The sequence below is a fragment of the Mesocricetus auratus genome, unplaced genomic scaffold (genome assembly GCF_017639785.1).
Source record: "Mesocricetus auratus isolate SY011 unplaced genomic scaffold, BCM_Maur_2.0 Super-Scaffold_100042, whole genome shotgun sequence".
In the NCBI taxonomy this organism is placed as follows: Eukaryota; Metazoa; Chordata; class Mammalia; order Rodentia; family Cricetidae; genus Mesocricetus; species Mesocricetus auratus.
In genome coordinates, this window is record NW_024429219.1 from 1,255,268 (window position 1) to 1,277,500 (window position 22,233).

General features: G+C 55.9%; 1 protein-coding gene across 5 annotated transcripts in view; it reads left to right on the forward strand.

Annotated features, from left to right (window-relative positions):
• Positions 1-22,233, forward strand: part of Plch2 (phospholipase C eta 2) — an 80,470-nt gene that overhangs the window by 11,597 nt on the left and 46,640 nt on the right. The window contains exon 1 of one of the 5 annotated variants that reach the window (XM_040734965.1): positions 10,026-10,235. The exons of the other annotated variants lie outside the window; for them this stretch is intronic. Coding sequence (XP_040590899.1) covers positions 10,205-10,235 — 31 coding nt within the window. The 5' untranslated portion in view covers positions 10,026-10,204. Of the gene's footprint in view, positions 1-10,025; positions 10,236-22,233 lie in introns of those variants that run through there. 5 annotated transcript variants of the gene reach the window in all.

The following is a 22,233-nucleotide window of genomic DNA, read 5'->3' on the forward strand; positions in this document are numbered from 1 at the left end:
AGAGGTGAATAGAGCCCTACCAGACCCCAGGGTTCTTCCCAGGGCCTTGACCACAGCCCGGGACCTTATAGGGCAGGCATGGATCCCAGGGCGACAGTCCCGGGAGGCAGGACCCTGCTTTCTGGCTCTTTTTCTTGTTGTCTCCACCCTGTGCTTAAAGTACCGTTGTCACGGAGTGCCCCATGGTCCCTCCCAATACCTGGTTATCTTGCGCTAGGTGTGGACTGAATCTGCAGGCTGGGGCTCCTAGTCTGGCCTGAAGGTCTTTCTGGGAGGCTTTCTGAAGTAGCCCCATGGAGCAGTGGGAAGTTGCCAAGCTGAGTGGGTAGGGTATGAATGGTACTTACAATATTATCCATGTGTGGCTTGTTCTTAGTTTAACTGAAATGGGCTTCAGTTCTTTGGGCTAGCACCTGCTCTGGCTGATGCTCAGCTTTCTGTGTGTGTGTGTGTGTGTGTGTGTGTGTGTGTGTGTGTGTGTGTGTGTGTGTAAGAGAGAGAGGGGGGGCGTTAACCAGGTACACCAACTGAGTGTACTTGAGGTCTGTACTGGGGGCTGGTCCTAGCCCATCCTAGCCCATCGTGGTTTGGATCCTGGGTCAGGTAGCTTGCACGATTCCCAGCCAGAGTTGCTGTCACCACTCTTGGCTGCATCTTGGCCTCTTGGATTTTGCAACCCACAAGGGATTAGGTCTCATTTTCTGACAGGGCAGTAAGACCTCTAAGATGCTGGGTCTGGGGCCAGGGCAGATGGACAGTGTAAGGCTCAAGACCCTTCTTCATGGTCAACATTTCTCCCACTCAGTCTGTCCTATCCCACTTCTGTTGTATCCGTGGTAACAGGTTCCATTTAGAGCAATTCAGTCCACAGGCTGAGGGGTGGGGGGGTGCATAAAGCTACTGTCTTGTAGGCCAGGCCAGAAGCTTGCAGTGTCAGGGTGTGGCACCAGCTCCCCATGTCCGTAGCCCCAAGGCACAGAGGTCCAACCAGGCGTTCTCAGGCTGTGCAGGCCTCGATGGAGCACACCTCAGGCTCTGTGAGCAGCGGGGCCTCCTGGTTCCTGCATCCCTTCCCCCTCCCATGCCCCTAGGGTGATGGTGAAAACCAGAATTTGGGGGTGACTGGTGGGAGAGACACCATGGCTCTCCTAGAAGGGAGAAAGAGTTTCTAGGACCACCCGCCAGGAAACTGTCTCGTCAGTGAGCCAAGCCGGAGAGGCGCAGTCCTGCAGACTGAACCGGAGAGCTGCTGCCTTTACTTCTAAGGTTTCAGGCAAAACTCTTCGTTTCTCTCCCAGTGCAGATGTGGTTGGGATGGGAGACCCCAAGGATCTGTTACCCACCTCCTTGCGCCAACTCTGCATTTTTTTTTCAGTAGATAGGTCCATTGAGGTATGGGGGTGGTATTCGGAGTGACCCCCAGTACCGAGCCAGTGATGCTGGGGGACCTCCTGCCTCCTTCCCCCCCTAGAGCCCAACCACAGCTGTCTATGCGCTGCTCAGGTGTTGATGAAAGGGAAAAGCCCTCAGAGGCAGTCGGTTGGTCCACTGTTAACCCAGGTGCACATAGCTGGGTTTCTTTGTCATTTGAGGAGAGAAGGCCTCGGCTGATCCAGGAAGGGGGTTGACTTGCAGAGTGATTAAAGTTGGGATGCTCTCCAGGGATAGATGGTGTGTGTGTCCCTGTGTCCCTCTGTCTCCCTATGGTGGTTGAGCCTGGGCTGTGAGCCTGGCATAGGGAAGAAGCATAAGCATTTGCACACAGGATGTGTACCCCAGGAGGCTTTCCCACTTCAAAGAGTGCTCAGATCCCAGCTCTCCCCAACCCCCCGGGGCCTTCTCCAGTGTTGTATCAGCCTCTCATGTATGTTTTTTTTTTCCTTCCCCTTGGCTATGAAAGCAAGTCTGTCTCAGAGAAGCTGCTCTGGGAAGTACAATGTAAACTATAAAGAAGCAAGCGAGATTCACAGGCACCATCCACGGTCTCCGTTAAGAGTTTTCCTGTATGGATTTCTGACTGTGGCCTGGTGGAATTTTATGGCTGCTCATTGCTCCCACATCAATTCGACTGGATCTTCAGTGTGAACCCATTCTGGGGCTCTTTTCTCCGTCTTGGAGCTTGATTGTGGTGTGTGTGTGTGTGTGTGTGCGTGCGTGCGTGCGTGCAGGACAGGGATTGGCTTTGGTGTCAGATTGAAGAATCAGTCACTTTCCATCTTGTTCTTCTTTGGGGTGGGGTCTGTCACTTGCTGTGATGGTTGTCCAGTGAGCTTCTGGGATCTGCTTGTCTTTGCCTCCCTCATGCTGGGATTATGGACATGGGCTGCAGACCCTGCCTTTTTATGTGGGTACTGAACCTCTGACCTCAGGTCCTCGTGCGTGGCAAGCACTTTGCCAAGTGAGTCATTTCCCTAGCTCCTAATTTTTAAAGTATACTAGGCAATGCTCTGCCACTGAGCTACACCCTTACAATTTTTCTTTTTTTTTATAATTTATTTTTACGTGTGAAGATGTCAGATCCCCCGGAACTGGAGTTATATAGACAGTTGGGAGCTGCCGTGTGGGTGCTGGGAATTGAACCTGGGTCTTCTGGAAGAGCAGCCAGTGCTCTTAAATCATGATCCGTCTCTCCAGCCCTACCCTTATAATTTTTATTATTTTTTGTTTTGAGACAGGGTCTCACTGAGTTGCCCAGGCTATCCCTAAATGCTACATGTAGCCCAAGCAGGTCTCAGGCTCAAGATCCTTCTTCCTCAGCCTCCTGAGTCCCAGGACCCTGTATTTTAATGACTGCCTTCTGCACCCATGGATTATCACCTAGTGTCTATCACATTTTTTTTTTTGAGACAGGGTTTCTCTGTGGCTTTGGAGGCTATCCTGGAACTAGCTCTTGCAGACCAGGCTGGTCTCGAACTCACAGAGATCTGTCTGCCTCTGCCTCCCGAGTGCTGGGAGTAAAGGTGTGCGCCACCAACACCCGGCTATCTAGCACATTTTGAAGTGAAGCTACCACCACTGTGCTGCAGGGGAGTCTTGCAGCTTGTCCAGCTTGGAAACTCATTTCTAGGAGGCTGTGGGTATGAGGCAGCATTTGATGTCTTCCAGGTTCTTTGAAGTCCCCACCTTCAGCTCGCTGAGCAACCAAAGGAGGGGCCTGGTTGTGTGAGCGCCAGTGAAGCAATTTGGTGGCCTGGCCTGGAGCCTGTGGGGTACCCTGTTGCCTTTCTAGCATTGGACCTGCCGGTGCAGAAGCAGAGTCTTTTCTTTTTATAAAAAATTTACATCTGTCTGTCTGTGTGAGCATGTAGCATGTGTGTGGGGGGGGTCAGAGGACAACTTTCAGGGGTCAGTTCTCCCTTCCACCTTGTAGGTCCTAGGGACTGAACTCAGCCCATCAGGCTTAGAGTAAGCATCCCTAACTTCTGAACCATCTCGCTGGGCATTGGTGGCACACGCACACCTTTAATCCCAGCACTCGGGAGGCAGAGGCAGGCGGATCTCTGTGAGTTTGACACCAGCCTGGTCTACTGAGCAAGTTCTGGGACAAGCTCCAAAACAATACAGAGAAACCCTGCCTCTAAAAAAACAAAAAACAAAAAACAAAACCCCAAAAAACTTCTGAACCATCTCACTGGTCCTGGAACCTTTTCTAGAAGGTGGTGGGATGCATGGACTCTCCTCTAGGACATCTGCGACTAGGAAAGTGGCCCAATAGCAGCTGCTTAGGAGCTCCCTGAGGTTGGAGGTGTGTGTGAGTTGGGGTGGTAGGTGGGGAGACTCTTGGAAAGAGAACCTGGAGCTGCTGTGGGGTCCTCTGGGAGCAGCTGCTGACTGCTGGAGCCCAGGCGCAGCATTTCCCCCCTTTCGATCTAGAGTGATTAACTGGGGGCCCAGCTACCCTTCTAAGGGTGGGAGACTGGGATTCAGGGGGAGGCTGCTGAGAAAGGATTGATGGCAGAGGAGACTGTAAGCCGTTGAAGGAGCTGAGGCTCAGAGCCACTATTTCAGGAAGCCCGGGGCATCCTGGCAAGGCTCCAACCCGGGGTGGGCTCAATGGGATTCCTGGCCGGATGAGTTGAAGAACTAGCTGGCTGCCTGAAGCTTTCACTTTCAGAGCCTCTCCCTGTGGGTAGGTATAGGGTGCTGGGAGACTCCTCTCTCTCAGGGCATGTGACTGGGCTGAGCCTTGTCCCAGGGAGCAGGAAGTTATGCTGGATTGGCATGTGTGGCCAAGCACTGGGCTATTCCTGTCTCCCTGTGTCTGGCACTGGGCTGAGTGTGTGCAGGGGACCCCCCCCCCCATCACAGTTTCTCCTGATATGTACAAAGAACGATGTGCTGGATTTCAGAGGTAGGTTCAGGTCTGCAGAGAGAGGAAGGTGTGGGCGGAGTGCTCAAGTCCAGCTAGAGTGTCTGGATCTAAGTGTGAGGAGGGCTTTCCTAGGCTGCTGCCAGCAGCACTGTGGGAAGTTCTGGGTGGAGGTGTACCTCTTAGGGCAGAGGAGCAAGGGGGGCATGAAGTCCTGCTTAGCCTACTTCAGCTCTGTTTTCAAGAGTGGGGACATATCTTGGCTGGGCTCTCTTCTGCTGAGCTGCCTCTATGTGCCCAGCACACAGTTGTTGCCAAATGGATGCTGGTCCAGGCCTATTAGCACACAAACAGCTGATCCCAGAAGGCAGAGTGTGGTCAGTGAGTAGAGACTTAACCTCTGAGTCGGGAGTCTATGGGTTCCACTTTTTTCCCCCCAGTCTCCCATGGAGTGGTCAGGCAGTGGCCGGGGATCACTCTGTCAGGGTCAGAGTTCTGGTGGGGCTGCCACCTCCTCTTCTGTGAGCATGAAGTTCTGTCCCGGTGACTCAGTCTCCCCCACTACCCCTGTTGTTCCCCCACTTGCTTAGCTTCCATCCCAGCCCATTGCCAACTGGGTGTGGCCGTGGCCACCTAGATGGCCCCACCCGAATGCTAAGCTCTCTCTGTCAGCAAATAGGACCTACTCCATCAGAGGTCCTGACGTCTGCCCACCCCCGAGGTTCTTCTCTGTGCCGAAGGCTCCGTCCATGTTTCCTCTCTCTTCGGCTCTTCCCCATCCGAACAACACTGAGGACATGCTCCCTAGCTGAGCAGGGGCTAGTGATCATACTTCCTGCTCTCCCTCCCAACACATGCAACATGAACACACACGGTGAACTCACAACACACACACACACACACACACACACACACACACACACACACACACACACGACAATGGCCGTCTACCCACCTGTCCTGGAATTCACCTGCCAACATTTCCCCACCTGTGTGGCTAAGGACCTCACTGACTAGCCCCTCCCTGCCTCTCTAGCCTCCCTCTGGCCCCTGCTCTGCTCTACCACCCGCACTAAGCAACCGTACCCTGCCTGTCTCAAGGACCCCTCCTGGGCCTCCCGGGCCCCCTAGCATCTACTATTACAACTCGGCTGCATGCTCACTACTCCACCCTGATCACTGGGCAGAGGCCCCTCCAGGCAGGGTGGCAGCGAATGCCATCCGGGTGCCCTGGGCATGTTCGGAGACTACTTGTGGCCAGCTGTGGAAGAGAAGAGTGGTCCCGTGGATGAATGATTAGCCTAGCAGAGGGCGCTGCAGTGATGGAGATATACACCAGGAGACGTGGGCTTGGTCTGGGGTGAGATGAAAAGCAAGGGCAATACTGTGCTCACTGGTGGCTCCTGGAAACAGCTCTGTGGGGCTGGGGGACGGGGAGGTTCCTGGAAAACCCCGGGGCACATCTTTTCAGAGGCCTTCTCTTGTGCCCTTCTCCCCCCCAGCTCCACCTAGGCAAGCAGGGGTGTATGCATATGACCCTGAGTTGGAAAAAGAAGACACAAGCAGGCCTTGGGTCCTGGGTGGGTGGGGCACAGTGGGAAGGAAGGCTGAGTCTTCCATGTACATTCCCGTCCTACCTGGGGCTCCAGGGTAGCCTTATCCAATGTCCAGGAAAGGGACCCCAGGATATCCCTGGCTTAGGCAACTGAAGATCTATCATCAACCTGAGCCTAGAGTTGCCCCGGCACTGTCCACACGTCTCCACTGGCATGGTGGTCCATATTGTGTTGAACACCATCAGCCACAGCATCCCAGCCCATGTCCGTCCCCGCAAACTGTCCTAGGGCCATGCAGTCTAGGAGAAGCCCATCTCCATCGTCTACCCATCACCCTCCCACCTTCCACTTGAGCTAGAGGGGCCTGGTGGCTCTAGCCTCATGAGCACTTTCTCTGTAGTTCCCAGTGGTTAGAGGAGCTCAGCGGGTTTGCCTTCGTGGAATGCTCAGCACAGTATTCTGTCTGCCTATCTAGTCTGGGGCTGTTCCTTGCTCAAGCCTGCTTACCAGGGATGCCCTGGCCAGGGGTCTAGGATGGCACAGAAGGGGCAAGACCCTGACACGCAGAGGGCCTTGCCCAGGCTCTCAGGTGCCTTATCCCGGAAGACCTAGATTTAAGTATTGCAGCCTGTCGAAGGAAGGGGCTATTTGGGACAAGGTCCCCAGGTTTGAGGCACCCTCAGCAAATGACTTCCTTTCTGGGTGCCTCAGTTTCCTTCTTACAGAAAATGGGTTGCCGGGAGCCCGTGAGATACCCAAGGGCCAGCAGCATCCACAGAGACACCTCTGAGCCTTCCAGTCACCTCTTCTTGTTGACACCGGATCAACAAAGTGGAGGCCTTGCCTTGAGCCAGAGGCCAGGTCACCTCCCCATCTCCATAGTGCTGGCCAGGCCAGGACTTCCTTTCCTGGATGCCAGACCTCAGGACTTATGTGTGGGAAGCAAAAGTCGGGGAGAAGGGGATAGAGAGCCAATCCTGCACGCTATCTTGATTTCTGATTGAGAACGGGACGTCTTAAGACCAGATGCTGGTAGAAAATGAAACACACACTTTCTAAATTTAGCCAGTTGAGAATTGCACATTTACCCAATTAGACGTATTGATTTGGCGAGCGTGTGCTTGCTCTCTCCGCGGTACCCTGGCTGTGCCTCTTGCTGCCTCTCTGTGAGCATCCCTGCGGGCCTGTGTGGTGACCACTGGCTGCAATCTAGGTCTCTTAAGCTGTGCTCTTGCCCTGAGCCATCTGTCACATCTAGAGTCGGGCCCCGCTGTCAGCAGGGAAGTGTCTCAGGGCGAGATAGTGGGGACAAGCCTGGGAGGGTTCTTTTCCACCAAGGTGGGACAATACTTGAAGGTCCCCCAAAGCCAGGTAGGCATGTTCAGGGTGTATGGGAACAACAGGCATTTGGTTCCCCACCTACAAGGAAGTCACATTTTTACAAGGAAAAGTGACTTAAAACAATGGCAAGGACATGTCCTGGGTCTCTGTGAAGGACAAGGCAACCAGAGAGGCTTCCCAGGGTTTGGTAAACAGGCAGAAAGGACGGAACATAAGAAGGAGGAGTAGTCTCTGTGCCACATATTGGATGGAAAGGATGTATGATGTAGTCATTGCCCCAACAGCCCGGTGGGTATTTTGGAGAGACAAGCAGGAGTGATTGGGGATGAGAGTGAGGGCTGTATTAGAGACCCCAGGTGAGAAGGTTTCCTGGGATATGGGGTCTTGGGAGGCTCTTGTGTTTCAGATAGTGGTGATCTAGGGGACAGGTTGTCTACTCTGGATGCTAGAATTGTATCAAGAGCACCTTGCCATCAGAGTGGGTGCATGCACCTGCCACACCCTGTGTGTGTGTGTGTGTGTGTGTGTATGTGTGTGTAGGCTCACACATGCTCACTCTTGTATGCATGCATGCCAGGGATCCTGCCTCTAGCAACTGGTATCAGTCCAGAAGGGACCTTCCCTCACTTCCAGAGAAAGCCATCACTGTCTGGGAAAGGTGTGTAAGTGAGCGTGATCTGGAATGTACTGCCTGTTCTGTGTCCAAAAAATAGAGTTGGTCTGTACCCAACTCTTCACCTCTCTAAGCTTGGACAGGGGGGTGCATGTGACTATCACACTAAGAAGAGTCCTTTGGAGTGCCTGGGGATGGGCCAAGCCCAAAAGGAAGCCCAAAAGGAACTCCAGTGCCAATACCCTGTTACAAAGTTGCAGAAGCCAAGAAACATTGACACCACAGGTGCGCTCCTAGAATGCTCCATGGTTTCCCTGCAGGAATCTCATCCTGGCCTATGTTTGGCTCCTGTCAGCACCTGGTATATACCAGAAGGATCTGCTTGGGCAGAAGGATGGTTACTCAGGCACTCTTACAACTCCAAGAGCCCTTGGTTTCTTCTCACTCACTCATGCTTTATTTTAAAGATTTTTACTTTTGTTTGTTTGTGTTCATGTGAGCACAAGTACCCACGAGGGACCAGAATAAGACGTTGGGTCCCCTGGTGATAGAGGCACAGGCGGTTGTGAGTTGTCTGAGAGCAGAGCGTCTTGGGGGGGACTCATCTGCCCCACAGGTGTGATGCGTCATTGCTCACGAGTTTCGGCTTTGGTCTTGGGATCTGTGGCAGAGCTAAGGAATCAATGGGTGGCCTTTTTTGAGGAGAGTCGAGGATCTGTAAAGGACAGGGAGTTTTGTATCAGGGAAACTGAGGCTGGAGAGGAGGTCCTGGGGTGTCTCATGCATCTGTAGGAACTGGGACATGAACCAGTTATTAGGCCAAGGCCAGCGAGCGGAGATCTGCCCTGCGGCAGAAAGGACAGGCAGTATTTGTCTCAAAGGAGACTCTTCCACAGAGCTTTCCTGCACCCTGCCTCATCCTGGCTTAGAAACCTGCTCCCGGTTGTTCAGAGGTGGGCCCCCACCCCAGACTCAGTTCTAGTCACCTCACTGGGTCATGAGCCCTTCTTTGGCCAAGACTTCCCATCCCATTTAACTGCCCAGGCCAAACCACAAGCCGCAGAGTCCAGGACCTCATTTGACATATAAGCGGCATAGCATGGAGTAAGTGTTATGGCTCCTCAGCCGTCTAGGCTCTAGGAGTGGCTTGCCGTCAGGATGGGGCCTTGTCTGGGCCACAATTGGCAAGGTGGGCTGACCAGGAAATTGTTTCTCAGCCACGAGCCAAAGCATAACCAGGAGGGTGGTAGTGGCGGGGGGGGGGGGCCGGGGGGAGGACTCTGGGGACCAAGGACTCTATGTACACAGGTGTGAATAGGACATTTTCTATTGGCCTTAACCCCACTCTGCCTCTCCACCCCAGCTTGCTGCACACGGGAGTTGGGGGGTGGGGGCAGAGAGGTTCACCCTAGGAAGAAAGGAGCTGGGGCTACCAAAAAGCCTAATTTGGTAAGGAGATGCCAAGATGGGCGCCAGGATCCAGGGCCTGCCTATGCCAACAACTATGGATACCTTCCAGGACCTGGACCAGCAGGAAGGGGCTTTGTGGGAGACCAAGGGCTGCCCAGGGAGAGGCCAGCATTCTCTTCGCAACTCCCACCCTGGTCCTTTCTCCAGGCTCAGAGCAGTGGTTTCCAAGACAGCAGCACCAAGCCCCCTCCCACTCTGACCCAGAAACACTTCTCCAGAAGGGAGCTAAGGGATGTTCCTATCCAGCTCTTGGGGCTGGGCTAATACTCTTTACTGTTGGTCTGGGGACTTTCAAGGCTCTACATGTGCTCCCTGACATCTTGGTTGGGGAGAGGTGACCCAGACCCTCCTCATCAAGCACCTGGGGAGGAATGGGGGGCGGAGAGCAATGACCTCAGGCTCAGAGCTTTGCTTTGGCTGCACGGAGCAGCCTCGAGATAGGGGAAGCGCTCTCGGCCCCGCCCCCTCCTGGTCCAAGGCTCTGGCCACGCAGAGGCAAGGGGGGGGGAGGCTGCGGGTGCATCTTTGCAGAAAGAGTACTTTGGTTGCAGCGGGTGCCGGCCGGGTGCCGGCTCCGCTGTCCGCCCCGCGCCGGGTCTCTGTGCGTTGCCCTTACCCGAGGTTCCACGTTGCACCCTGCTCTACGCGCAGCGCAGCCGGGGCACCTGGCCCCCTCCCAGCGTGGGGCGGGCAGGGGGTGTGGTGCGGGCGGCACGAGTGACAGCCCGCTCCTCGCACGGCGCCTCCACGGGGCTCAGTGTCACAGCGCCCGAATGCGCTGCGCGCACAGCCCGCCGCGGGCCGCTAGCCCTGACGAAGCGATGCCCCCGGAGCCTTAGCCCGAGTCAGAGCTCGGCCACTGACCACCCGAATCCGCGCCCTCGTAGCCACCTCGCTGCTGTCAACGCGGAGACAATGGACGCGGGAGCCGCCCCGCAGAAGCACAGTAGGTGCCGCTCCTGTTGCTGCAGTCACCGGGCTGGGGCGGGTAGACGCGCGGGGGCGCCGCTGCTCCTGGCCCGGGTCGGGGCTGCGCCCGCCCGAGGAGGGGGGACTTGCGGTTCTAGAGCTGCATGCGGGGCTCAGCTGCTTCTCTTCTCCATTCCGGCACGAGTGCGCAGGTGGGATCTCAGCAGGACAGGCAGAGAGGTCCAAGGCTCTCTAGGTGGCCTCAGGTACTGGATGAGGGATCAGAGCGCCACCCCCTGCAAACTTTCCTCCCCAGGTTTCAGGACGATGTTTTAACTGGGGCTGTGATTCCGTGTGGAAACTGACTTCCAGCCGGGGTTGGGGGTGGGGACGCCCCTACTTCCTACTCAGTGGTGCAGCAGGGCCACGGCTCTGTGAGTCTACCAGAAGTGCTGGGTGGACAACTGCAGCGCAGTCCAACACATCACACATCTGCCTGGGCCAGAGTAGGCTGCACCTGCCCAGCCCCCAGCCTTGGACGCTGTGGGGACCAGGTGGGAACCACATGACCCTGTAGAGTGGTGTGGGGGAAGAGTTCAAGTATCCACTGTGTGTGGTGATTCCTGGGGCTCTGGGCCTTCCAGCCCTTCTAGGTCATCCTGTAGGGGGATGGAGTACTTCTAGAACTATCAAAAGGGAGATGCCAAAGAAGCAGGAGGTCTCCTCCCCCCTCACTTCCTTTCCCCTCCCCTCCTCTCCTCTCCCATCTTCCTTCTCTTCTTCCTCAATTTCCAGTCCCTGTCTATTCCAGCTGGTGACAGTTGAGGCATATGAAGCGATCACAGACTCCATACCAAATCGGACCTTACCCTGTGATCTTCTGGTACCCTCACCAAGAAGAGGTACCAGTGTAACCCTTGCTCCCTAGTGACCCGGGGTTCCAGAGGCCGCCTTCCTATTCTCATGCCTGGGCCACAGTACTGAGAGCATCCATCCAGGGATGCCCGCCGTGGGTGTCCTGCCAGGACCCCTAAACAAACCCGACCTAAGAGCTGCAGCTGCAGAGGGGGAGGCTAGGCACCGTGGACGGGAGCAGGTCAGAGGTCAAGCCTACCTTCTGACCTGTTAGTGGTTAGTATAGGTACAGCCCATCCTGTGAATCTCTCCCCCGCCCTGGCCCTGACTGCCTCATCACATTACCTCCGCACTTAACTCCGCAGCCGCATTTCTCTGCAAGTCCCCATGAGAAGGGCCGGACTTGAGACAGAATGAGAGACTCGAGTGGCAGCCAGCATGTGTGTGCCATTCATTGACTTACCCGGGGAGTCCTACAGTCCCATCCCCTAGGGTCAGCTTCGTGGGAACCTTGTCCGATGTAAGATGAAAGCCGACCCCTCACACTCTTGGAGCAGGAGAGACTGGAGTTGGACCCATAGCAGCTTGACAGTGGGTGCTGCTTGGAGCTCCAGGGGTCGGCTGGGTAGCCTTGATGCCTTGGCCCCTTGCCCATCTAGGAAGCTGAGTAAGCCCAAGACTGAGGACCGATACGCTGGCCATTGGGTAACAGCCAGGCGTGAGGTCCAGAGAGTGTCTAGCAGTGATGGTGGTGGGTCCTGCAACGGGTAACCGGATGATGCCAAGGCGAGGCCCGTGGGCCCCCTACAGGTCTTGCTTCTTACAAGTGAGAGCCCCACCCCCTACAGACCCTCCTGGGGATAGGAAGCCCTGGTGCCCTAGCCTCTTAGTCCTACCACCAATAGTTCAGGTTACATAATCCCCCACCCCACACATGGCTTGCTGTAATCGGCAGCAGCCAGGTTTGACAATATGAGTTGTAATTGGATTTTAATTTTTAATGCCTGCAATAGATGAAGAGCTATGGGCCAATTTGTACAGACTCAGTTACTCTGCACCTAACGGGACTACTTCATTAGCTGCCAACTATCTGGCACCCACCCCGCCGCCTCCTGCCCCTGGGAGGAGTGAGGAGCCTGGCCCAGAGCAAGTGCCGGGGACCCAAAGGCAGCCTGCCACCTGCTGCAGTGGAGGGATTGCTGAGGGAATGGGCTACCTCCTGGACCTCAGAGCAGGCTGAAGATCAGTGTGGAAGGCCCCCTTCTGCTGCCTGCTAGTCCTGTATCCCCGCAGGCTCCCAGCTTACATAGGACTCTGTCTGCCTTTGGCTGCCAGGAAAGTGGTTGTCATCTAGGGCCCAGGCATCAGTATGCCCAACCCAAACTGCAGCTGCCTGCTCTTGGCCAGGGTTCTTGACCCCAGAGCCAGTAGGCACAGGTGGCTCTGGATCCACTGGACTCCCCGTCACTCTGAGAGCTATGGGTGGGGATGGGAATCAGGACTGCAGCAGGTCTCCCAGGTGCTGGGGGTGGAGGGGCCACTGGGGGGGGCGGCACATGGCCTCCACATAGACTGAGTCTTGAATAGAACCATGGTCCTTTCCCAGTGGTTCCTCCCACCTCCCCAGCTGGAGGGGTCCCAGGGCGGGGCGCTCATCTGCGACCGCCCTTTAGATTATTCTTAGGTCTGTTGTGTAACAGGCAGCATCGCAGGCAGATGGAGGAAGGGCTCCTGGAGATGTCTCCAGTGGCAGCAGCTAGCCAGCCGGGAGTGAGCTTTTGTCCTTTCTGCCTGCCCAACACAAAGGGACAAAGGAGACTGCTTCTGCCGCCCAGTCCTGCCAAGAGCTGGCCATTCTGGAGAGGGGCTCAGAGTCCCGGGGTTTCAGTGCCCCTTGGCCTCCCAGGGCTCCCTGGGTTGAGGGCGGACCTGACTTGGAGCTTTCTCAGACTCCTGCCTCTGTGGCCTTATATGCACGTACACACACACACACACACACACACACACACACACACACACACACGCCTGTACCCTCCTCCCAGACCAATTCTGAACATGGGTCTGAGGAGGGAGTAGACATGCCCACCCTGGATCCGGAACTCATGCCCCTTGCTCTTGCTCCGTTCCCACCCCATTCTGTTCCCCAGCAGCTTTCAAGCTTAATTCCAGGGTCTCCACCCCCACAGATGGGACTAGGCGCTGCCTCACACACCTGTTTTCTGAGCTCCTGCTGGGTGTCAGATCCCAGTGGGCAGAGCATGTTGGGAGGAGTCATGTCCGATGACAAGCAAGAGGGCCTTTGGAGAGGCTGACAGGCAAACAAGACTATGGAGTGAACTCTTCATGCCACCGGGGGCTGCTGGAGAGGGCCCTATAGATCCCAGTTCACCTGCATGCACCCTGTGGGCTCATGGCCTTCGTTGCCTCGACTCTCCTCCTTGGAGATCCTCTGAGATACACATACCTTGGAACACCTGTACACATGCACAGATGCATACATACGTTAATATGTGCATATAACTTGTACATACATGCATAATCTGCACAGTCACATAGGCTTGCTTCCAAGAGAGGGGCACCAACTCTGCCTGGGGGTAGAGTGAAGTGGCTGGCATTTTTTTCTTTTTAAATCAAGACAGAGTATCACCTTGTAGCTCAGGCTAGCCTTGAACCCCAGACAATCCTCCTGCCTCAACCTCCCAAGTGCTGGGATGACAGGCGTGTGCCACCACCCATGCTGGCTCTGGCTAGCCGACGTTCTCGAGACTCGAATTCTCTCCTGAGACCCTGCTGTGTGTAAATGACATGAGAGAAAGGAACTGTGCAGGGACTTGTAGCTCTGGGGTGCTAATCCATTTATGACCCATGATCAAGACCAATCTGCCGACCTTAGAGAACCTAGACCTCCAGGAACACTGGTGAAGGACAAGCTTCTGGGATGTTCTTCTGCGAGGTTAGTGAGGCCCTGGGGAGGCCACTGACCTGAGCTCCTTACCAGCACCTCCAGCCTACACTCTTCTTTTGCCATGGGCCAGTCTAGATCTGGACTGGGGTCTCTTGATGATCTGGCCCTTCCATGGGTCACCACCATCATGTCTGGTGGTTGCTCTGTGTATGTGAGTGTTCCTCTGAGCTGCCCAGAGGTGACTCTAAGGGTGTGTGTGTGTGTGTGTGTGTGTGTGTGTGTGTGTGTGCAGTGCACACGACCTTGGAGTCCGATGGGCAGCGGGGAGGGTGGCGTGGGAGTGGGCGGGGCTGTTCTTTGCACTGATCACTCTAGCCAGCTACGAGAGCTAGGCAGGTCACCTAACCATCTGTGAGTCCCTTTCTCCTCTGCAAAGTCACATCTGCTGCCACCTGCTCCGGTGGTGCTGCAGGCACCATCTGGGCCATTTAAGGGAGCATGCGGCTCCATGCTGGACCGGGAAAGCCTTCGTGACAGATAGATAGCCTGTGCTCCTCGTCCCTGGACTCCCAGTTGTCCATCCCAGCATGAAGTTTATCGTCTAGGTTGCTGGAACACGCTGCCACACACCGATGGCTTCTATCAGTCCCAGAGGCCACAGGTCGCGCACATCCGGCGTGGGAAGGCCCTTCCTGCCATCATCTCATGGAGTGGTCTTCCCGGGCATCCTTACCTTATTTCTGTCTTTGCCTCTCTCCTCTGCGTCCTCTGCTTTCTGACCCGCCGACTCTATCTCTTGAACTTTGCCCTTTCTTCTGTGAAGCTCATTGCTTCTGAGGGACAGTGCTGCCCAAACACTGGCCCCCTGTACACAGGGAATGGCAGGGGCCAAGGCTCCTGAGCCTCTTGCCCTGTCCTACCTTGTCCCTGGTCTCTGATGCTCCCTAGAACTCCACTCTTTCCGCCTTTGACATGCGAATAGGAGCCTGCCGTTGGACCAGGATGGCTGCTGATAGCCTGGGCCCCTTGGGTAGTAGCCACAGATGCTCAGGGTCACCACCTTAAGGTCCCTACTTAGTCTTATTTACAGAGACCCTTTCTAAATACAGTCATGCTTGTGGATTCCGGGGACACACATGCGTCCTTGTCATCACACAACCCACCTCAGTGGTGATGTCTGGCATCTCCCTTCCTCAACATTGCTGAACCAGAATCAGGCTCACAAATCTCCTGCTACTGAGTCCCACAGGCTCAGGCCAGGACTGGTTCGGGTATGTGACATACTGATGACACGAGCATGGCTGTCTAGTTGGGGAAGTCCAGGTTTCTCTCTCTCTCTCTCTCTCTCTCTCTCTCTCTCTCTCTCTCTCTCTCTCTCTCTCTCTCTCTCTCTCTCTCTTCTCTCTCTCTGTCTTCAGAGGCCACTAGGGTAAGTGAAGAAGGGCTGGGTTCTCCCAGATGTTCTTTTCTTTAGGTCTCCAATCCATCTCTGCTTTGACAGAGCTGGTTGTCCCCCTGGGCTTCCAGGTAGAAGCAAAACATCTGTTGTTCCTGGGCAAGGTCACATAGGCTGGAAGATGGGATGGGGCCCAGCAGGGTAGAGGCCACAAGCCTGGGACTAGATAGACTAGATAGACAGTAAGCTCAGCCTTGGCGTCTTTTCTGGTGCCTTGGACTGACAGTAGCAGCCTCCAGTGGACAGAACTGCCCATGCTGTGGTCCTTGAACGTGGGAGAAGGCAGTGGCTGGAGAACTTAAACCTCTTATCCCATCCTATCCCACCCTGATCCTTGATGCTCCCCCCTCCCCCAACTCAAATCTTTCCTGTAGAACAGTGACCTTAGATGGCTGGTCAGAAGCTGCAGGTACCCATGACATGTGAGCGTGTGAACGGGAGAGTGGCGTTGAGCCAGGACGGATGCTGGCATATCGATCGGGTCTGGGTTCCCCTTGAGCTCAGCCCTGATATCCTGCCACTTTTTGGGAAGCGTGAGGCTGTCTCCATGTATATGGTGTTTCAACATCTCCACTAGGCTTTTCTGAAATACCCTGGAAAGCCTGGCACCCATCCAGCCGAGCTGTGTCCCCAAGATCTGTCCAGGTAGACTGGCTGGGATGGAGACAGCTCTTCTGGAGGTTGTTCCACTGTTGTGACTGACACTGGAGGAGGAAGCGGGTTTGGTCGATGACGGTGGCCTGATGCTCTGTCTCTTTCTTACTGAGATTTTTTCAAGTGGTCCCTCCCCTATAGGGCAGCAGTCCCCTAGGCACCTCATTAGCGAATCATGAAACACCCTGCTTTTCCAGGAGCTCTGGTCGGCTCCCCAAGCCTCTTGCACGCAGTGAAGATGGGCTGGTCTTCTGGGAGGCAAAGCAGATGTAAAAGGGGCCAGATACCAATGTCTCTTCTGCTCCACAATCCCCAGACCTCTCTCAGACCCCCAGGCCAAGTCTTCCAAGACCGTGTTCAAGATCCTGAGCAGGTGCAGGGGATCCATTGCTCCCCCACCCCTAGGCTGTTCCAAGTGGCTCTGACAGGCCCCGAGGGCTCCACAGGGTTTCTAAGGAGGCACAGACTGGAACTTGCTTCCTCTGGGAAGCCCAGCTCCAGCACTGCCCGGGGCTACAGCTATTTCTCACTTGCTAGGGGAATCAGGGGACGTGCAGGCCAGTCTATCCCTGCCTGCTCCCTTTGGCCGTCTCAGGAGAAGTACGTGTTCCAGTGGGTCTCTGGACTGACCCTGTGGAGGGAATGCAGGTGGGGATGGGCCAGGGGCCAGGTTTACCTGTGACCTCTACTTTTCCTGTTCCTGGAGGGAGTCAGTTACCTAGGGATCAGTCTTCTCATCTGTAAGAAGGGTACGGCACTGGCCATGCAGAACCTGCTGTAGAAGGCAGGAACGCTGCCAGTTCTGGACTTCCTGGCTCCAGGGAAAGAGAAATTAGCTCCAAGAAGATAACCTCCACTCGAGCCTTCTCCCTGGGGCCCATTGCTTGGATATTTAGCACTGACGCTCCCCCCATCCCCTGGCCCCTGGAACATGATTTGGGATAAAGCTTAGATTGGTCTACACAGCAGGCAGCGAACAGTCCTTGGGTGTCGTGTTGCCAAGGTACCAAGATACTACCTAACTGTCTCTGCCTCACCCCCTCCCCAGATGTCGGGGGTTTGTCCCGGGTCCAAACCCTGGGAGTCCTTAGCTGTATGCCTTCTCTAACCCCATGGAGTATCCTTGCAGAGACAAGTGCAAGATTATAGCCAAGACCATGGGTAATAAAGATAGACTTCAGGGCAGTGCCGATCAATGCCAGCCTTCGAGGAGCCTGGCTAGCTTCCAGCAGCTGGAGAAGGTGACTTCCATAGATCCCTGCTTTCGGAGTAAGGCCCCCCCTTGCCAGCTCCTTCCAGCCCTAAGAGGCGGCACCAAGAGCCAGTATCCATCCCATCCCGTCACCGTAGGTCACAGCCCTGCAAGGGACGTGAAACCAGATGTGCTATGGGCCCTCCAGGCGCAGAGAAGGAGCCCACAGCCATCTACTGTGGTTGCCCGTGGTTGACCATGCCAACGCCAGCCCTTCTGAGGGATGAGGGGGATGGATGGGCCCTTATGTCTCAGTCCCACTGGGGCTGGACCGCGACGTGCTCTTGGCCTCATCTTGGCTGATGATTCAGGCCCGAACTGCAGGGGAGGGTACTGTCGTCTGCGTGCATGCTGGTGCGGAAGTGTCTGTTCGCACAAAAAGAAAAAAAAAGACATTCTGAGCCCGGGATCTTTGTCATCTTTAGAAATGCCATGCCTGTTAAGTGAGGGCTGTGTTCTGCCATGGGCTGATGGGGTGGGAGACGAACAGAGCCTTCTGTCTGGGCACTCAGCCTGGTGGTTCACCTGCTCCCATGGCGATCCATCCATTCAGGCAGTGGCAAGTGAAGGCGGTGCCTTCCCTAGGCTTCCCTGGGTTGTCTTGTTGGGTAGGGGTGCCCCTGGGCACGGGGAGAGGGTGGGGGTGGTAGGCAGCCCTTGCTGTACTGGCCAAGCTGTTTGGAGTACTGCTGTGCTGTCCTCCAAAGTCACGGGGAGCCCCACATCCATCCAAGTTTGCAGAAAGTACGGGCTGGGGAGAGGAGCTGGGTGACATGGCTGTACCGAGGGATGTGGACCCTCGGGGAGGAAGCCAGAGACTCCCCGGGAACTGCCGAGGCCCCGGTCCCCCCACCCGGGCCTTGCCCAGTGGGGTGAGCAGCGCTGCGGAAGTATTTTCATCGCAGTTCAAAGGCAGCAGCTGTTGTCCCGGAGTGAGGCTGTGGAAAAGAGCTGTCATGGTGGGGACATGGAGTCCTTCCTTGATCCTGCCCCTTCCTGCCTGGCCCTACCCTATCTGCCGTCTGCTCCTAGCAGATCTTCAGGAGTGGTACCGTGTGCAGTGGGCGTCTGGGGCTGTGGTCTGAGACTGGAACTAGAACTATATAGCCGGAGAGTCTGGGGCTGGGGCTGGGGCTGGGCCTTGGGCTACTGCGGAAGGCTAGGCTGCATCAGGAGGCTAGGTAAGCCCTCCACTCGCTTCTCTGAGTATGAGAGCCACGGGCAGGCCCAGGGAGGTATTTCAGTAGTCCATAGGGACCGAGGACCGTTGGTTGGAACTCGCCAACGAAGGGCCAGACATAAGCTTCTTGGCGTTTGACCCACCCAGTGCCTACTAGCCCATATTGTATCTGGGGGCAAGGGTGCTTGGCAGCTCCCCTATCCAGCCTCCCAGCTTCCTCAGATGGTCTTTCTCCGTCTCCAGTCTCTTTCATAGCAATGCAGTGTCCCCTGGCTGGCCAGGCTTCCCTCAGGGGGTTCTTTGTCTGAGCTGTGCTGCCCAGGGAAATAGCCAGGAGGAGACCTTGCTGGTTTCCCATCCCTCCTCTGTAGATCCCAGCTGAGTGCTTCGCAGCTGGACACCCACCCCGTCCTGCTTCGGTCCATTCTCACCTGACCACAGCAACCTTCTGAAAGGCAGGCAGCAGAAAGGACTCGCTGGGGTCTCACGGCCCTGTGGTGGGTTGGACAAAGGTGTATATGCATGCAGCAGGCACTTACCACATGCTCCCTTCTGTGCCTGGAAGAAGAGCCGTGGGGACCAAGCACCCTGAGCTGTCAATGGTACCCTCCTCCCCGCACCCCCTCCCCGCCACAGTGTCCAGAGCCAGCCCTGCGGAGGGACGGAGGGACGTGGACCTCCTTCCTCCACCACCGGTCCTGCCCACACCTCTGTCCCAGAGCTCTGTTCTCTCAGGAAAAGAGGCACACTCAGCCTCTGCCCCTGCCGTTCTTTTCTCTGGGGTCCGTTAAAGAGCCTGGTAGCCCTCTGTCGCTGTGTTTCCCTGCAGCTGACTCCATCAGTGGAACCAGCTGGTACGGCTCAGGCAAGGCCAAGTGACCTCTGGTGCCGGAAGATGGTGCTGAACAGCGGGGGCAGAGGCTGCCGAGAAGCCCCTTGCTGTGCCTCCCAGGTTTGAGGAGAGAGTCCAGGGTTACCTGAACCCTCAGCGGGAGGGCTGTCAGGTGTGAGATCTGCGGCTCTGACCGGTGCCCACAGGTTAAGGCCATGACGCTCTTGCTGCTGCGGGGCCTGAGGATATACCAGCCATGAAGCATTATCTCGTGATCCACCAGCTTCTGAGCGAGTTTTCAGGTCAGGCCTGTGGCCCACTTCTCAAGTAGTGGGGCTGTTGTTTACAGCAAAATATCAGGGCAGCAGAGGTAGCTATGGCCTGGGTAGGTGTTGGGCTTAAGGGGCCCTTGGGGCTCCCTTGGGGGCAGGAACAACGGTGGAGAAGACAGCCTGTGCCTGTGTGATACACCCATGCCCACCATCCTTTGGCCTTTCCGTTGCAGTCTTTGTGGGCCAGCAATCCTTCTGGCCAGCGCCTGCTGATGAAGGCAGACATGCCAGGCCCCCTCAGTAGGTTTTGGAGACTTGATTGACAGTCTAGGTATCCTGTTATTAGACTGCCATTGCCCACAGATGACACTGTGGGAGGAGCTGTCTTGGCTATAGGGTCCTTCTTTAGGCCCAGCCAAGAATATCCTTCCTCTGAACTGCTGTCAGTGGCCAGCTCTGCCCCCTTCTTCCTTCTTACCTTTCAGGGCTGGTGCCCGAAGATCGTGTTGAACAGCGGGGGCAGAGACTCAAGCTCAGGTGCCTGGACCTCTCGCCCATATTGTTAAGTTGGCATTAAAGACGCCCCAATGGTCCCAATAGAGGGTCTTACGGCCTATATAAGGCCGCTTGGGACAACCATGAGGCTCCCCATCTCTCAGGTGTTTACTCAGAAAGTAGCTGGGTGGCCTCATGTAGTATGGTGGCCTTGTGAGGTATGGTGGCCTCATGTAGCATGGGAGCCTCGTGTGGTATGGTGGCTGCCCTCTGCAGTGGGTTGTAGAGGACCAAGGCCATAGACCATCCCTTTTCCAAGGTTTGAGACAGCACCACCCCATTACCAGACGGGTGGTCTGACGGCAGACCCTGAGCTTTCCGGGATCCTGCTGTACCTTGGAGCTCCCTTGCAAATGAGTCCCCGAGGCTGGGGAATGGCTCTAATGAGTTTCTCTGCCAGCTCCCAGGGCTCAGGGAAGAATGGGATTGCCACTTCCAGGCTACTGCCCCGGCCTAGCCCGCTCAGCATCCCGACTCTTGCTCAGTAATTCTAGGCAGGGGCTTATCTTTGAAGACTGCCGGCCTGTCCACCTGCCCAGTTCAGATCTGTGCTTATTGGCAGTGTTGGTGTGACAGAGCGGCTTTAGGTTCCTGGGAGCTGTGTGTCCTTGCCATGAGTAGGGAGTGCGCTCCGAGAGCCTGTTGCTGTTCAGAGTGCGCAGTGGCGACACGGGTCTCAAGTGGCGAAAGCGAGGGCAAGAGAGGGAGAGAGGGAGCTCATATATTGGCTCCTTCCCACAGTCTCTGTGGGTCCAGGCCCCAGGATGTTTAACGGTAGAGACAGGCTGTGTTACTCCCTACTGTTCCCATCCATATGCCAGCACTGTGTGCAGCAGGGTCCTGGGGCCAGCCTGCCCAGGTCCTCACGGTGTAGGTGTTAAATCCAGTAGGCCCTGGAACTACCTGCTGGCTACTTGATGCCTCTGCTCCCCAACCCCAAGAGCTGAGGTGCCAGGGATGCCCCCTCTGTTTGGCCTGAGAGCAACCTGGAACTGGTGTCTCCTTTGGTGTAGTTTGCTCCATGCCGAGTGTGCAGGGGTTGAGTACCCTTAGGTGAGGGGACTCTGGTCTGGAGTCTCTGCCCTCCTCCCGGCCGCCAGGAGGGAAGATTAGCCGCCACCCCGCACCCCATGTCCCCAGCCTCACCCTGCGTACCTGTTGAGCAGGGCCCGTGGGTGGAGGCAAACATCCTTACAGGCAGCTCTCACGTGTGCCTCTGTTTGTGTGTGTTTCGGTGTATTTTTAAAGCGGATTGCAGCTGTGTTTGAGTCAGTCCCGTTCTCCCCTCAGAGCTCTGCAAGCCGCACACTGGGGTGTTATTTTGGGCTCGGCATTATTGGGAATTATTATTATATTCTGTTTGGGAGAAGACAATGCGACTCGGGGACCGTCGGGCTGGGATGTGGGGGCTCGGTGTGACTTACGAGGTGTGGGATTAAGAGCGAGTCCCACCCGTGTCCCCCTGGGTCATGTCAGCACTTGGCCCCAACTCAGACGCCTCCTTCCAGGGCCTTCTCTGATTGGAGCAGACTGGGAGCTGCTGAAATCCCTTCTTTGGAGGTAGTTGGAGGCTGGCCCCCTTTCAAGGACACTCCCAGCCACTCAGCAAGGCCCAAGCTGCCTCTCGTCTCTGCCAGGCTGTTAAGCGCACCACTCCTGGTGTCCAGCTTCGCTATGACCCCTGTAGGACCTAAGGGCAGGCTTCTTCTTCAGGAAGGAACTCTGGACCCGGGGCGGGACACAGGAGCATCACACTACGGCTGGTGTCTCCATACCCCGTTCTCTGCTGTGTGTTCCTGCGTCTCCTCAAAAAAAAAAAAAACCCTAAATTACCCCTGCAGTCAGCTGAGCCTTAAAAAGCTGCAGGCGTGACTCAGACGTCACTGCTGCCTCTGCCCCAGGAACACACGAGGTCACAGAGGTGACTCCTTCTGGCAGCGCAAGCCAGACTGGACCCTGTGAACCTGAGATGACACTTGACCCTTGCAGGTCAAAGGGTCATACAGACAAGGTGATGGACTAGGGCGGATGACTAGACACTATACATTTTTGTCATGACCAGTGGCCTCAAGCA